The 16,796-nt window shown below is 28.2% G+C and overlaps 1 protein-coding gene across 5 annotated transcripts; it reads left to right on the forward strand.

The window, feature by feature from the left end:
* Positions 1-701: 701 nt before the first annotated feature.
* tn (tripartite motif containing protein thin) lies at positions 702-15,046 on the forward strand. Of its 5 annotated transcripts, XM_035095069.1 has the most exons (17): positions 702-821; positions 1,686-1,785; positions 5,607-5,790; positions 5,853-6,086; positions 6,166-6,515; positions 6,590-6,865; positions 6,948-7,254; positions 7,334-7,545; positions 7,622-7,893; positions 7,978-8,269; positions 8,523-8,612; positions 12,574-13,026; positions 13,121-13,282; positions 13,442-13,868; positions 13,950-14,036; positions 14,104-14,331; positions 14,648-15,046. In XM_035095069.1, exons 3-16 carry the CDS (start codon positions 5,611-5,613, stop codon positions 14,314-14,316), a joined length of 3,555 nt encoding a protein of 1,184 aa, XP_034950960.1. In that variant the 5' UTR covers positions 702-821; positions 1,686-1,785; positions 5,607-5,610; the 3' UTR covers positions 14,317-14,331; positions 14,648-15,046. The 5 variants fall into 5 exon arrangements, with proteins under 5 accessions (XP_034950960.1, XP_034950956.1, XP_034950959.1 ...); XM_035095065.1 differs by lacking the exon at positions 14,648-15,046 and having other exon boundaries at positions 13,950-14,469; XM_035095068.1 differs by lacking the exon at positions 14,648-15,046 and having other exon boundaries at positions 777-821; positions 1,652-1,785; positions 13,950-14,469.
* Positions 15,047-16,796: the final 1,750 nt, after the last annotated feature.

Here is a 16,796-nt window from a genome sequence, read left to right on the forward strand (position 1 = left end):
CTTTTACGGTAAATATATTATGTTCTGTTGTATACGCATGAGTGAAAATTATCATAAATAAAATATTAAGAACAATCGATACACACTTCCATTGAGAAAAGCTTTCGTTTTGAAAAATTTATTGGGATAATAATTCTTCAGAAAACTTTAATACATCATTAAAAAAACTTATACATGTTGAATATATTCCAAGTTATATTTCGGATATTTCTATTTAATCGCTCTGACACAGCATATTTTTATATTTAGAATAAAAAAACATATCGTGAATGTACTTAAAATATTCTAAAAGTACACATAAAATTAGCAATTCCGTCTTAAAGATTCTTTCAAGAAACATTACAAGTTTAATATTATGCAGTTATTCAGGAACAAAAAAAAAAACTAAGTTATTATTCAATTAAATACTTTGAAGGAATTAATTCTGTTTTACTATTCTTTTCTTTTTATTTCAAACAATTTTAATTCCACCAGAGAATTAAAAATATTTATTTTTTATTATAAACGATAGAAATTTAAATAATTATCATTTAATAAATATTTTAAAGAAAAATAAATAAATAAATTTCTGATAAATTTAGTGGCCATCATAGCCAAATCGGCATTTAAATAAAAAAGGAGAAACAACGTATGTAATAGATGGAAGAACGCGTTGATACAAAGAAAGATGATGCTGTAAAACAGCGGTGAAAAAGCAATATTAATAGACAAGGAAGGTAACGATACGAACTAAGATGAGGAGCTTCAGAAATAGCTTCTTAAACATTCACTTCGAGTCGGACGGCCATCCGGCCCAGGCAGAACGCGATGCTTCTCAATCGGTATATTTAAATATATATAGCTTAATCAATCACCAGATTTAATAGTATAAAAAAATCTACAGTCAAAGTGTTACATATCTATCAAATAATTATTGGTGCTTATTAATATTAAATATCCCAACAGTGATAGTGTGGGTCATTTAGAACTCTAATTAAATCCAAAAAGTGTTACAAAATCATTGGTAATCAAAATTAATTGGTAACAATAATTTATATTTTTTTTTTTTTCAATTGTAGAATAAAAATTATCTAGATAAGTCTTTTCTTTATCTTTTCTTTTTTAAAAACAAAAAAAGATAATAACTTTTCTAAATTTATCTTTCATATTTTTTTTTTTTTTTCTTTTCATTATCATCTTAAAATTAATATAGAAATCTAATATCTTCATCATTTTGTAGAATTTTTATTAAATACTATAAATCTGGTAAAGACGGTACAGTTGGATTCTGCATTTATAGTGACGGTGCAAATTTGTTAACCATGTAAATCTATTCTAATATCACTACTTCGGTGTCCGGTTACACACAGTTTCGTCATTACCGAATTTTTTCTTTGTTGATTTTTTTTCGAAAATATTCACATCACTATTCATCCATCAACTAATATTCTACTTTTATTAATCATAATATTCTTCAAATAGAAATAATTCATTAAACATTTCATATTTACCTTACACCAAAAATCATTTAACCAAGATAAATATGGATTAAATTGTGAGTTAATCTGTTTTTTAATAGCAATGAAAATTTATTTTAAAAAAGTGTGTAATGTTTTTAAAGTCTTTTATAAGACATGGCAATGTTAAATTTATACGATGTTTTTATTAATAGTTTAGAACAGAGTGATATAAGTGCTTTATTATAGATGATATCAGCGCCAATATATCAATAAGTGCAAAACAACATTCAAAAACTCTATAGAAGGGGTTCGGATTAAAAAGGCCGCCCCTAGGCGGTCATAAAAGGTAAGAAAACTACTATATTTTCAATTGAAGTTCGAACAAAAAATTGATAGATAAAGTTTAAATTTGTTTAGTATGCTATTTTTATGCATAACATAGAAATGTCATATCAAAAGTTCCTCAACTATAAAATGAGAATTGCATATCGTTCCCATAGTGGCTTTACCATTTTACACCTTTCACATATTTTAGATAAACTATATTCATAATTCTATGGCTTATCTTGAATTTCTGCAGTTAAATAAAAGTTTAATAACAAGATAAACCCTTAATTTCAAAAGCAGTGAACAAAGTTCATCTTTATCTTCTGATGTGAATTATAATTAATATATAATTACAAAGGAAATATATTTTAAAATTTCATTATAATCTACAACGTCTTTACAGTTGGTAAAGTTTGTTGGAATAATTAAGGAATAGATTCATTTATTCAACTAATGGACTTGACGAAAACAATATGCATCAAAAAATGGGACTAAAGCCAGATTCTTTATTCTAATTGTGATAACTGTTGAAAGAAAAATCATTTGCATAAAAGTTATTGTTTATTTTTTTGCCAAAAAGTTTTTAAATTATACTTTTTAACTTTACCATTCTTTCTCACACTCTTTCTGTTTTTCTTTGTTTCTTTTTAAATATATATATAATAGGAAGTAACAAGAAAAAATATTGGAAATGTTTTCTTTTTAAATTAAATAAATCATGAATATTTTTTAGAATTTAGAGTTTGTGATAAAATTGAAGACAGACAAATTTTGTCAACAGAATTGAAAAAATTTTTAAAAAATAATTTCATGGATTTTTAATAATGTACAGTTAAATGACGTTAAAAGATTGATATGAATGTTTTGTAGTTAATATTTTGATGATATATTCCATTTTTCGAAAATCCTCTAGTAATTTAGAGTATTTTTAAATCTCAACATTCATGAACACAAATAAAAAAGTTTGACGTTCAGCTTTGAACTTTTTTTTTTTCACTCTGTAACATAAAGTATTTTTTACAATGGAAAATATTAATAGATCCTTAGATCCATGACAAAAATAACTTAAAGCACGCATTCAAAAGTCAATGAAAAATTTCTTTAATGTAGTATCTCCAAACAAATTATTGATATTGTAGATTTATCAAAAGTTTTGCCAAGATTTATGTATTATTATATCATCTATTGTACTACACCAAAGTAAACATTAGAATACATAATTAATTATTAACATTCCTCATCATCTGAACTTCTTAAGATTTTGTTCAAATAAATCATAAAGATCTTCTTTGTCGAAAAAAACTAATTATGATTCTTTAAATATTTTAATAAATAATTAAAAAATGACTATTCTTTTCTACAATACTTATCTCCAAGGCCAAGAACAAAAATATTCTTAATGAAGTTCAATAAATAATTGAACAAAGAAAGTGGAATATACTGTCATGAGAATCTTATAATAATCATAGCAAGAACACAAAGTTTCAAGTAGCTAATATATGTACATAGTCATAAGCATACTCATCATAACTCACAAGTACATTTACCACATATTGGTATCAAAAGAACAAAGCTTTTATTCTCCATTATTCATACCAAAGTCTTTATTTCTCTGTTTCAACAAAATCAGTTTTCTTTTCCCCCTAAACTTCAACAACAACAAAACTATATCATTTCCTGAATCATTGAATTTTCTTAGAAAGTATTATTAGTTGTCTTCACATGACCGTCTCTTTAATTCCTAACTAGCTGGCATGAAGTATGAACAAATTTCATGAAATTTCCAAGACCTCCAACAGTTTTGTATTAAAGAGGTAGTTTGATGTGTAGTTAGGATAAAAATGAACATTTTAAGGATATTTGATGATAGCAGGCATACACTGAGAACTGCAATACTCTAAAAATGTAACAATCTGTAAAATCAGTTACTGGAAGGTGGCACAAGTCTGTCTAAATATAACTCATCACGGTAACTGTAGAAATATTCAGACATCAGTTGGCTCACTCGTAAGTCTGTCTTTATAAATACACCGTCAAAAACGCATTGGTTCTCAAATTGGATCAAAAATCTACCTTATTTTTTTATTTTAACTTTTTGAGAATGCCTTATTCATACACACATTGTTCTAATTATGTTCTACTTAGTTGACAAAGTTGGTGAAATTGTAGAACTTTAATAAAATACTGAAGCCCTAAAGTTTCCAAGACTTTCATCCTAGAGCCTAAAAGTATATAAAGACTTTTCATAATGAAAAACAATAAAGACTTATAAATAAAAATAAATAATTCATGATTCATAAACAACATTATAAATCTTGAAAATATATTTCTTAATAATAGCCCATTCAAATAATGTAACTAAATTGGAATAACTTATGACGAGAAGATATATTTTTAGAATTAGTATCAATTTGATATACTAAATGTTGATTGATTCAATATTACACTTTTAAATTTCATCATTTTTATATCAATATTAGTTGTTAAAAATTTTTTTAGAAATATTCAAAACTGAATAGAATTGAATGTACCACTTGAAGTATTGAAGAATACTTACAAATTTTAAAAAACAACATTTTAAATCTTATCTTTGAATACTTCTCACGTACTAACTATCAATTCTAAAGTAGGACTTTCGGTGCTCTATAAATAAAGAAACTCCATTTTTAAAAACACATTACATGCATTTTTAATTCAACCCCATTTTATTTAGAAATTAAGTCATCACTATTATCATAAAAATGCTATTTTAGAAATATTTTATCATAATATATTTATATTTATGTATAATAAAGCACCATAAATAATAACTATCATTATTAAGTTCCTTTGAAGTACTTAGAAATTCATGAAATGTCTTGTTTAATCAGAAGTGCAAATGAAAACAACACGTTGACGCAATAATCCTTATAATTTTTAATTAAAAGGATTAACAATTCTGATTAAAATGAACACTCAACTAGGAAGACGTTTCTGATTAGTTAATGTACTTTTCCAAATATTTCTGAAATAATTATGTGAAGAAGATACCTGAGAAAACTCAATCTTGAAACTTGTAACCTTGATGACGCAGGCTGGAAAGTTTCTGAAACATAAATAGTTTAGTGACGTTTATCTTTGCAAAAATATCTTTCAAAATGTCTCAACGAATAATCAAACTATACCAAGTAAAAAAGTCATGAGCTAAAGAATGTTGCAATGAAGATGCTACCGGGTGAGAATCTTTGTTATTTAGCACTGTCAGGTCAGCAATTTGGTCTGTATCATTAAATGCAGGTTTTATTCATCAATGAATCTTTGCAAACGAAAGGAATTGTTACTTACAATTCATTGCATTAAAGTACACAATAGAATATTGCTATCAAACTTAGCAACTTTATTTTTATGAATAATATTTACATTCAATCTATTCATTTTTGTAAATTTATTATTATTTTTTTTTTTTTTCAATTCAAAACTTTATATAAATCATAAATTCTTGCATCAAAATACTTTGAAATACTTTCTTACTTCAATATATTAATCTCTATCAATATTTAAACGATATTTTTCTTTAATATCTCTCAATAAACTTTCTGAAGGAGTGCAAAAATTTTCCACAATTCAGATTCAATGTAACGAACTCTTTCAGCTAACACTCATGACATTGATGGACTGTGTTCACTGAAAAGAAATCATATACTCCATAAATTTCAAACTACATGCATAGTATTCATCTATATTATAAATTATTTACGATATTTCTCAGTTTTTCTTGAAAAAAAAGATTACCATTATTTGATCATAAAATTAAATTAATAGACTATCGTTTATAATGAATATGTATTGTTTATCTTGCAGGCAAATGGAGCAATTTGAACAGCTGCTGACCTGTGCGATCTGTCTAGATCGTTACAGGAATCCCAAACTCTTACCATGTCAGCACAGTTTCTGCATGGAGCCATGTATGGATGGTTTGGTTGACTACGTTCGTCGACAAGTTAAATGTCCAGAATGTAGAGCTGAACATCGCATACCCTATCAGGTAAGATAATTTGTTTTCAACTTTCTAAGAGAAACTAATAAAGTTTAATGTATTCTTTGTAGGGAGTTCAGGCATTTCCAACAAACGTAACACTTCAACGTTTTTTAGAGCTACATATCGAAATCACTGGAGAACTGCCGGATCCAACAAGTGGGCAAATTATGGAACGTTGTGGAGTTTGTTCAGAAAAGAGTTACTGTTCTCTCTGTGTTCATTGTGATAAAAAATGCTGTCCTGAATGTAAAGATGCACATATGGACATTCTTAGGCGTGAGATAGGACGTATAAATACAAATGTATTGAATTTTTAAAAAGATTACCTTGCATCTACAACTATTGATGTATATTATATTACATGAATTTCTATTATTTTAGATTCGGAGAGGTTTACATCGATTACAGGAAGCTTTAGCTTCAGTGGAAAAAAATACAGTAGGACTTCAAACAAATTGTGCATCTGTAACAGAAGAAATTGATGAAATTTACAGACGTCTCAGTAAAGCTCTAAAGGATCGTACAGAATATCTACGAAATGAGATTGATCGTTACTCAGGAACTGAACTCCGGAGTTTAATTCAATTAAAAGAAAATTTAGAATTGGAAATTGCAAACATTCAAAGCAACTGTGATCTAGCTGAAGCTCATATAAATGAAAATGTTCCATGGAATGATGCTGAATTGTGTGACACTAAAGATTTATTCCTTAAAACAATGGAATTTATCAGGTGACTATGAATGTTTGATTAATTTACATCTATTATTTTTATTATAAAAAAAACAATGTAATTTCTCGTTTCAGGAAGTTTGAATATGAAGCTGGTGATTATGGACGTCGCGTCCGATTTATCATGACTCACGATCCAAATCAATTAGTTCTTCACATGGCTGGTTATGGAGAACTTAATATTAAACCAGAAACTGGAAGTAGCGGATATTTACACCTTTCAGGAAATTTAGCTCCACCTGGAAATTCACCAGGTTTAATGAGGAGTAAAAGTGATCATCGTTTAGCATCTCAATACCGTCAACAAGATGAAGAACGTTTATCTAGAAATCGTTACGCCCAAGATTATGAGTAATTATTTATTTTATTTTTAATAAAATTTATTATTTATAAAGACATTTTTGTTTAATGAATAAATAATATTCTGTTTAAGATATGACGCAGGAGAATACGAGACACCAAAGAACAGATCTCGTTATAGAAGTCGGTTTATGCGTCACCGTGATGGGGAGGAATCTGATGGAGACACACGATCAATTGTCCGATTCACACCAACAACTGATCAGCCACCCCGAGAGCGCATTCTAGACACCGAAGATGCGGCAAGAGGACCCTTATCGGGAATATTTCGACTCACAGATTCACCTCGTGTAATGAAGATATTGCAAGAATATGAGAGAGCCAGCAAACGGAAGAAGGAAGAACCTTCATCACCTACGCATTTTACACCAAAACCTCAGGTATTTTTAACTCTTGTTATTTATTAATAATACATACAGCATTCATTGTCAGTCAGTTATATTTATTGAATTATTGTAGATTCAAGCAAAGAAAACAACATCATTGCTAAAACAAACAAGCGAAGATGATGAAATAATGAAAATTAAGAAACAAAACCGAAGTATCCCAGCAACAACAGAAGCTGTTGAAGAAGAGCAACCAGTTACTTCAGTTTCATCTGGACATACTCCAGCAGCAGGTGAAACAGAAAGAGACTCTGAAGATTCATCTAAAAAATCTGCAATAGCAAGGTATTCAATAATACAAATGTCAGATTTATATTTTTTTAAATTTATTTGAATAAAAATAACTGTGAATAATGTATAGCAAAAAATCTTCTCCTGGAACTCACTCATCTGGAACAAGAAGCGCGTCATCAGATTCAAGCACTGGATCAGAAAGCTCCACAACAACAAGCAATCGGAATACTGGAGCACCTTTCACTACTGAACAAATAAAACAAAAATATCTCGCACGTACATCGCAGCTTAACACTCCTTCCAACGTTTTATCTACCAATACTACAGCTTCAACAAATGGCCAGGAAAATTCTTTGACTAATACTCCTCGGCCTTTTCAGAGTCGTTTTTTAGGAACAGGTAAATGCTCACAGTTGTAATATATTTCTAGGACATTTTTATTCTAATTGAATTTTTTTTAATACATTATTGAAATTTCTTTAGGTAATAGTACGTCTTCATCCATCACAAGTCCAGCTAAAGAAGATGTATCTACAAAAAAAGAAGCTACAGAGGAAGATGATGACGATGAAGAAACTACTAGCTCTGAAGAAACGGAAACAGAAACTGAAGATGACTCAGAAGCTGATACTAACTCAACACCAACAACTAGTCTCCCAACTGCTCATGAACGTGTTAGAAATGATACTACCATGGCACGGACAGATATTGGTCCATTGCTAGCACGAAGTGCTGAAGCAAGACGCGGAAGTAAAGAGGATTCTCCTTCTACCAGGTACTTTAATCAACTAATTACCATCAATAAACTAATTTAATCAAGCTTCTAATCTTTTACTGTAACAGCAAAAAATATCACCTCTTTAATGACGACATCAATTTTCTTGACACGTGAAAACGATTAGATTTAATTTTATCTTTCAAACTAATTTATATTAATTCAGATCTAAATTCAGTTTTTGGCTAGATCTGACTAAATCTATTAATAATAAAAATAACGTTTCCACACTAATATTAAATTATTAATTTAGATACTCTTCACCAAGAGGAAGCCCTGCCCACACATCGCCGTCGCTTTCAGGTACCTCCTCATCAACAGCATCTACCGGTTATACCAGCAGGTTCGTAATGAATGGTCACGACCATCACTACTTGTCTTCTAATTCTGTTCATCAGGATCATAAGTGTTTTAAAAATACTATGAATGAAAAAAATCCCATATCACCGACATTTTATGTTGAGAATCAAAATAACGTTGATGATTTAGAGGGATCATTATCATATACTGACCATAAATCTAAACTATTAAATAATGAAAATTATAATACTCCTATCCCTACAAATATTCCACCAATTCTAATAGTCCCTTGTGTTGACAATGACGATAATCCTAATACTAATATAACGACGGATAAAGACGAATTATCTAAAGAATTCAATTTAGTTAAAATGAATGGATTGTATGCACCAATTGTGAATAACCAAATAGTTAATACAGAACATGACAGTACTCAATATAGACAAAACATTGAAAAGGACCGATTGGAATTTAATAATGAACAGGAAAAAATTTTTGATCATCCAAATGATGAATTTGAAATTTTAAGTGTTGAAGAAAATAATCATATGATTATGGTAAAAAGTGATAAGTTTAATGATGAAGTGAAAAAAGAAAGTGATAAGATTCATCAAAGAAAGAACGTTCAACGTTGTCAGATATTAATTGATATAATGAAGAAGGGCACTCAAGGAAATGAAGATAAAAAACTGAAACCAAATAATGAAATTCTTCCAGAAGATAGTGATTTTTTATTAGAAGATAACGAATTAAAAAATTCAATTAAAAAAAAATATCAACCAACTACAAATCTAAATCAATCTGATTATTTACATGACACATTTTTGGAAAAAAATGTTAATAATGTTTTTGTTGAATCAGATGGACTACCCTTCAATGTTGATTCCTTAAATGGAAACACTTCTAAAAGTTTTACGTCCAATAATGATTTATTTGATGATCAGGGATGGATAATAACTGAAGATATTATACAGCCTGTAAAGAAGAAACTTTTTTTTAAGGAATCAAACAGTTCTAAAGGAATATCTATGTTAAATGGGAATGAAGGAAGCTCAACGGAAATAAGAAATTTATCTGGAAATATGAATCGGAACAAAACAGTATCAAGTATTGATGAACCGACTGAATTATCAAATAATAACAAGGAAGATCTAGAAAGCACGGATGTTGAAAATACAACGTCAGAAACTTCAAGTACTGATGATAGTAGTTGGTTAATTACAGAAAAGCCAAAAGATAGTACACAGAACTTCCTAACTGAATCTGTCGAAACAAAGGGAGATTTAAAGTTAAATGGTTTTGCTTCTAATACAAATCAGAATCAAATTGACCATAATACTTTGTTAAATAAATGTGATATTGAGAATCTAAAAATGGCAGAAAATATAAATGAAGCTGATAATAAATCAACAGTATCTCCAACAACACTGATTGGTGCCTTAACACAATTGATATCAATTGTCTTCTGCATTTTCATACTACTTTACAGCATTTTAATGAATTTACTTTTATGAATATTTAAAATACTACACTCTTTACTTACATACAAGTACTATGAGTATGATTACATAAACGTATAGACTTACAAACACATTCACATGTCTACAGACCCTAACATTATCCCAGTGAACATATTTCTACTACTTCCTGTTAATAATTTTTACTGTGTTCATAAAAACGTATTTATGCAGAGGGTAGTTTTTGAGTGTAAAAAGTGGCAGTTTTACATAGAGAGTAGTAATATTTGAGCATAATAAATAATAGCTTTATTTAGAAAGTAGTAGAAATATTTTTGCTAGGATAGTAAAAATGAAAAATTTCAAATTTCTTTTTTTTTTTTGTTTTATTTAATTGCTTAAATAAAATAATCAGTTATTTTGAGTGAATGAACACTAATTAACAGGTGCATTTACTGAAGTACTGACAAAACCTCAAGGCATTTTTTTGTTGCATATTACAAAATAACTGTTATGAATTTTTTTTTATGTCTCATTATGTTTTTAATATATACATCAGACAATTAGTAGGTTGCTGTGTGAAACCGCTACTCGTTTTTATTAACCTTAAGTGCTAAATAAAAGTAAACAGAAAAATATACAGCTTTAAGAATGTCAATTAGAGTTGAAGAAATATGAGAATAGAAACGTTTTACTCGTCAACAATAATTTAAATCTGGAGATAAAATTCTTTAAATATTTATCTAGTGGAGTTACGGTTTTTATTTTTTAAAAATTAAAAATTAAATCATATGAATGAAAAATTGTTGTAAGCTCAAATATTATTTATCATCTATTATTTTAAATGAAAGTATCATTAATTTTTTGAGGCAGATACTTTGTTTCTAACATTATTTTAATCGTATATTGTAAGTAATAAGTGATATATAATAACATTAGTGAAAAATTGAATTTTAATCTTTTGATTTTTATTTGTAAAATTGATATTTTAACGAATTTTTGTATGTTTTCCCTAATCTATAATTCTGCAACAGTTTATTGGTGTGATAAATAAAAAACAGTAACGTAACAATCAGTTTCATTTATTTCCCTGTCATAAAATATTGTGAATAGAGTAAATTCCTTTGTTTATTGTAGATGTTTAAAAAGTGAATACTATTCTGATAATTGTATTACTAATCTGTTATTTCATTCATTAACAATAGTAGTGATCCATTTATCATGTGATAATAATCCGAAAAATTTAAAGTTATTCAAACTTTATGATGAATGGATTTAATTAAAAATTTCAAAATGATAAACTATTGTCTCTTTTCATTTTTATGTTTATTCAAAACAATTTTATTGAATGGAAAGATAATTTATTTAATCGAGTTAGTGATAAAAAATTAACAATTCAAGATTTAATACAGTATAACTGACCAAATATAAACCCAAAACTCATTTTAATTTGTAAATATCACAGGAAATTTTAATGAATCAGCATAAATAATTAAGTAATGTAATTTCATAAAGTCCGGTCATATTTCATGAATAAAAAAACAGTATAAAAATGCATGAAATTCAATCAAATTTTGAATGAAAAATAGAAACAAAACTTATTCAATCTTCTTGAAAAAAAAATTGCAGAGAATTTATTGCTTAAAAGGACTCCCAGGATCCTAATAAAAATACTTCACCATATTACTGACGCAACACGATGAAGAAGAATGTTGTTTACAATTCTGATTCTGCTTGCATTAACAAAATAAACTTGATGTTCTACGGCACCGTGACAGTCTTCAGCTATCCCGTGAGGATTATGAAACTAAAAATTGTTAATTTAAAGTTTAAAGTTCAATCTACTAGTTTTCAATTATAAACTTAGAAAATGTGAAAAACGGATAATAAAAGTAGTGGAAATAAGGGTCAACTCTCTGATCGAATGTACTGATCCGATTAAAATGACAAAAAAGAGCAGATCAAATTTTCATTTATTTATAATTGATAATATGATATCCAGATATATCCTTGGATTTTTCCATTAAAAGAAATATTCATTCAAAATCATAACAAAGCTCTCTGTTGTATGAGAAGTTATTGAAATGGATAAATAATGTCATGTAAAATATATTGGATGTTACATATCTTTCAAAATAGAGTGTTATGAATATTTATATGTACAGTATTTTTAGTAGATGTGTAAGCTCGATAAATAAAATATTAGTTCTATTATTCAGGATATTTTTTTTGTGTATCTTTAGTCTAGTTCCAATAATTTTCAATTTTTTCTATACAATAAATGCTTTCATTTAAATCCTGCATACAACATTTTAATCCCTAATTTTTATTTTATACGAATTCACTGAATTGATATGAATGTATTTTTGATAATTATTTGTGATGCTCTAAAAAAATAGAACGAGCAAATATAATAAAATCTATTTAAAAAAAAAGGTAACATTCACTTCAAAGTGATTGAAATAATTCTAATTGATAGGCATAAAAATGCATTTTTTCATAGCATCAAGTTCTAGACATAAATAATAAATTTGTTTAAAATTACAGATTTTTGAACAAGAGTAAAAGTCAAGCAGCAGTAACAGCAGCACGAGATAGAGAACGTGAGCGTGAACGAGAAGCAGAACCAGATAATGAATCACTTTCTCCAAGATCACGATATGCAGCATTGAAAGATCGACGCCAGCGGGTAGCACGTTCAAGAAGTTCTCATAATTTCAGTCAAGATGATCTTGATATGGACGACGACTCTCCAACACCTGTAACTCATTCACCTAATGCTTATCTAGCTGCTAAGTATGGTGTTGGCTCAGAATTAGCACGAAGTCGTAGTACTCATACCCTTAAATCACGAGAACCAAGTCCAGACCGGGATCGTGGTGGTGTTGAAAAGGATGGAGCGGCATTAAGTTCATGGGCTCGTTATCTTAAAAATAAATATGGTAATCGTAGTACTAAGGACAAGGAACCAACGTCAACCTCATCAATTCCCTCCTCCAGGTCAGTTTATTTATCAATAAATAGCACTTTATTTTTTATTTTTTTTTTGTTTTCAAACTAAAAAATAATAGAATTAATGTAATTACGTTAATAGCGCAAGTACTGTGTCAAGAAGATTATCTTTAGGCTTACCACTACGACACACCGGTCAAACTTCATTTGAATCCTCTGACGACGACCAAAAAAACCCGGCAGGCTCCCCCACGTCTCCTACAGTAGCTCCAGGTATCCCCGCAGTAACAGGTTCTTCCACTAGGTAAATAAAATATAATTATCAATTATAATATATAATTATATTTTTTGATTTTGCCTGAAGGATTTATTCATCTCCAAAAAATTAAATCCTAGTATATTTTAAAGTTAAAGAAAGGATTTATAATTTAATGTTTTGTATTATATAATATTTAATCCTCAGGAATCAATATCTGCTAAAGCGGCGACAACTGTTGAAATTTGGAACGCGGGGGAGCGGAGCCGGATGCTTTACATGGCCAAGAGGCCTGGCTGTTGGCCCGGATAATTCAATTGTTGTGGCTGACAGCTCTAATCATCGTGTACAAGTTTTTGATCAGAATGGTAACTTCATGAAGGAGTTTGGAACTTACGGAAGTGGTGAAGGTGAATTTGACTGTCTTGCTGGAGTTGTAGTCAATCGAATTGGCCAATATATCATTGCGGATCGATACAACCATCGTATTCAAGTACTTGATCCGTCAGGAAGATTTTTAAGAGCATTTGGATCTCAAGGTACTGCTGATGGTCGATTTAATTATCCTTGGGGGATTACCACTGATGCTCTAGGCTTTATTTATGTATGTGACAAAGAAAACCATCGTGTGCAGGTTAACTTAATTAATTTTTTACAATGTTCATACAAAAACACCCACCTGTATCAACATGCCTTAAGCAATTTTTTTTTCCAGGTCTTTCAATCTGATGGAACTTTTGTTGGTAAATTTGGATCAAGTGGTAGTGGCAGAGGACAATTGGAACATCCCCATTACATTGCTGTGAGCAATACTAATCGTGTAATTGTCAGTGATAGCAATAACCATCGAATTCAAATCTTTGATGTAGGCGGTCGTGTGCTTACTGCATTTGGTTCTGAAGGATCAGATGAAGGACAGTTTAAATTTCCGCGGGGTATTGCTGTTGATGATCAAGGTTACATTATTGTCGCTGATTCTGGAAATAATCGTATCCAAATATTTACGCCTGATGGAATATTCCTTCGAGCTTTTGGCACGTGGGGCAGTGGCGATGGAGAATTTAAGGGACTTGAAGGTGTAGCTGTAACGTCAACCGGTAATATTATAGTTTGCGATCGTGAAAATCATCGAGTTCAAATTTTTTAATAATCTTTTTTCTATGTTTTATTTTATTTTTAAACTATAAACATTCAAATTTTATAATAGAATATAATCCTGTAAACTATTAGAATCAAATTTTTTCAGCTTATGGTTTATTTTATATTTTGTTGTTTCGCTATTAAATGAATTTCAAAATTTGTGTGTATATTTAATTATAAAATTATGAAAATTGATAATAATATTAAATTAAAAATTATATAATCATTGAAAAAAAAAGAAATAATTAACATTTGTGTGAATTTTTATTGCAGTGATACTTTCATCAGACTATAAGTTATTTTTAGATTTCTACATATTGATATTCAAAATGACGTTATTTATCTGTAATTTATGTAACAAAATAAGTCAATTATAAAAAATTGTTTATGAATCTTAAATAAATTGTTTGGGAAGACCATAAAACAAACGGAATATTAAAAACTCTCTGAAAACTATGAAAAAAACATTATAGGGTAAGCAAAGGTAAAGTCAAAAGTTAAGTGCATCGATAAATATATTATTTATTACATGCAATAATGAAATGTCGTAACAATAGGGAGTGAGTTTGATAAAAATTGTAAGATTATAATAATTTGGTAAGTTATTAGAGCGATTGAATATTTTTACTCATCTCCCTCTATCGAGAAATATAGATAAAATATTTTCGTTATTTACAATTTTGATTGAATCATAGTTAATAGATAATAAGTAATATCATTATAAATAATTTAATTCTTTAAATATTCTAATGGTACTCATACAATAGTAAAAATATTAGAAGAGATGGAAACATTATCATTATTATTATACTACAATAGCACATACCTAAAATTACGGTAACTTTTAATAAAAATTGGAGGAATATTTGAAACAAGTAAACTCGTTCGCAGTCCAAGACACTCTTTTAATTTTATCAATTTTGTTAATGCGAATAATTGAAATATAAGAAACATTATTTTCTACTATTTCAATTGCACAAAATTCATCACCTTTGGATAACTTATTAATGCATTCTATTTAAAGTTTAATATTACATAAAAATTGACATTATTTAAACGCTGACTGATGTAGAATTTTTAATAAAGTGTAAATTGTCATTTTAATGAAAAATAATTAATAAGCTTTGATTAATCGATACTAATATTTCGATCATTTTTTTTTTTAAGATTTGTGATTAAGAAGAAATTTGGAAATTTATTTATCATAAGTTTTCCCATCTAACTTTTGTTTAATCGCATAGTAATAAAGTTTATGACCTGTAATTTTATAAAAGTCGAAGCAATTAGGCCATTTGGCTCTTATAATCTAGAATTGATAAGCTTCGACGTATTTACGAAAATTAAAAAAATTTATCCTGTTATATCATTAATTCACAATTGAATAAATTGTGTTTTATGTAATTCATAAAAGAGTACTATAAAGCACCTATTTTAGCCATTTTCAGGATTTTGTATAATATTAATTAACTCGATTCTCTAATCAAGATTCTTTTATTATTATAAATATTTTCCCTTTCTCTTATTCATCATTATCTGCATTAATGTAATTATTCATAGCATTTTTATGATAATCATTACCATGATTTTTTTTTTCATGTAATAATAACAATCATTATTATTATTATGCGACTAAAACAGCAAAAAATTCTGAACCACACTACAAATAGTGTACCTCGGTGTGGCTATGAAAAAATACTTTAAAATTTTTTAAAAATTTTCTTGGAATTTATTCTATAAACATATTTACTACTTATTATTTATTATTATTTAAATTTCATTTTGATTCATGAAGTTCATTATCGTTTTCTATACTCATGATCCATTAACAATTTATGAAAATGGATACTTTCCATGAAAACTTCTAATCCACACATAAATTCGTATGAAAGCATACCCGTCTGATAAATACATATAATATTACGTTATTAACCGATTTTTCTATATAGCTTTACTTTTGTTAAATAGAATCTGAAATATATATTAAGCAAAAATATGAATATAGTAGTTTGTTTATAATATACGGCCCATCTTATTTTGTCTTAATATTAAGAAGATAATGTTTATTAATTTAAGTAATTAAGGAACAATGATGAAAAGAGTGTATTTGCCTCACAGACACCTTGATTTTCTGAAACATACAGAACAAATTCTTACAAACATATACACACTTACGCACTCATATTAATAACTATTTAATTATCCCTCAAGCTTTATTGGCATGAAAATGCTTGTTGAAATTGACCATGTGTGTAATATTAATATATATTTTTCAAATTACGCATTCAACATTCTCTAAGTTTTGCAACCATCAATATCTATATCATTAATAATATTATCGAGATCTTCGTATTTTCAACGTCCCAATCTAACGGAATTTCTTACATTGAGCGTAAAGTCAGAATACCAAAATGGCTTTTTGTAA

Source organism: Chelonus insularis, unplaced genomic scaffold (genome assembly GCF_013357705.1).
Source record: "Chelonus insularis isolate UGA/USDA-ARS -01 unplaced genomic scaffold, ASM1335770v1 contig_131_pilon, whole genome shotgun sequence".
NCBI classification, from domain to species: domain Eukaryota; kingdom Metazoa; phylum Arthropoda; class Insecta; order Hymenoptera; family Braconidae; genus Chelonus; species Chelonus insularis.

What these genes read in the sequence shown, in the direction of transcription:
- tn (XM_035095065.1), top strand. Translation starts at nt 5,611, where the DNA reads ATGGAGCAATTTGAACAGCTGCTGACCTGTGCGATCTGTCTAGATCGT. An exon ending in GTAACAGGTTCTTCCACTAG is followed by an intron (nt 13,283 to 13,441) that starts GTAAATAAAATA and finishes TTTAATCCTCAG; the next exon opens with GAATCAATATCTGCTAAAGC. An exon ending in AAGAAAACCATCGTGTGCAG is followed by an intron (nt 13,869 to 13,949) that starts GTTAACTTAATT and finishes TTTTTTTTCCAG; the next exon opens with GTCTTTCAATCTGATGGAAC.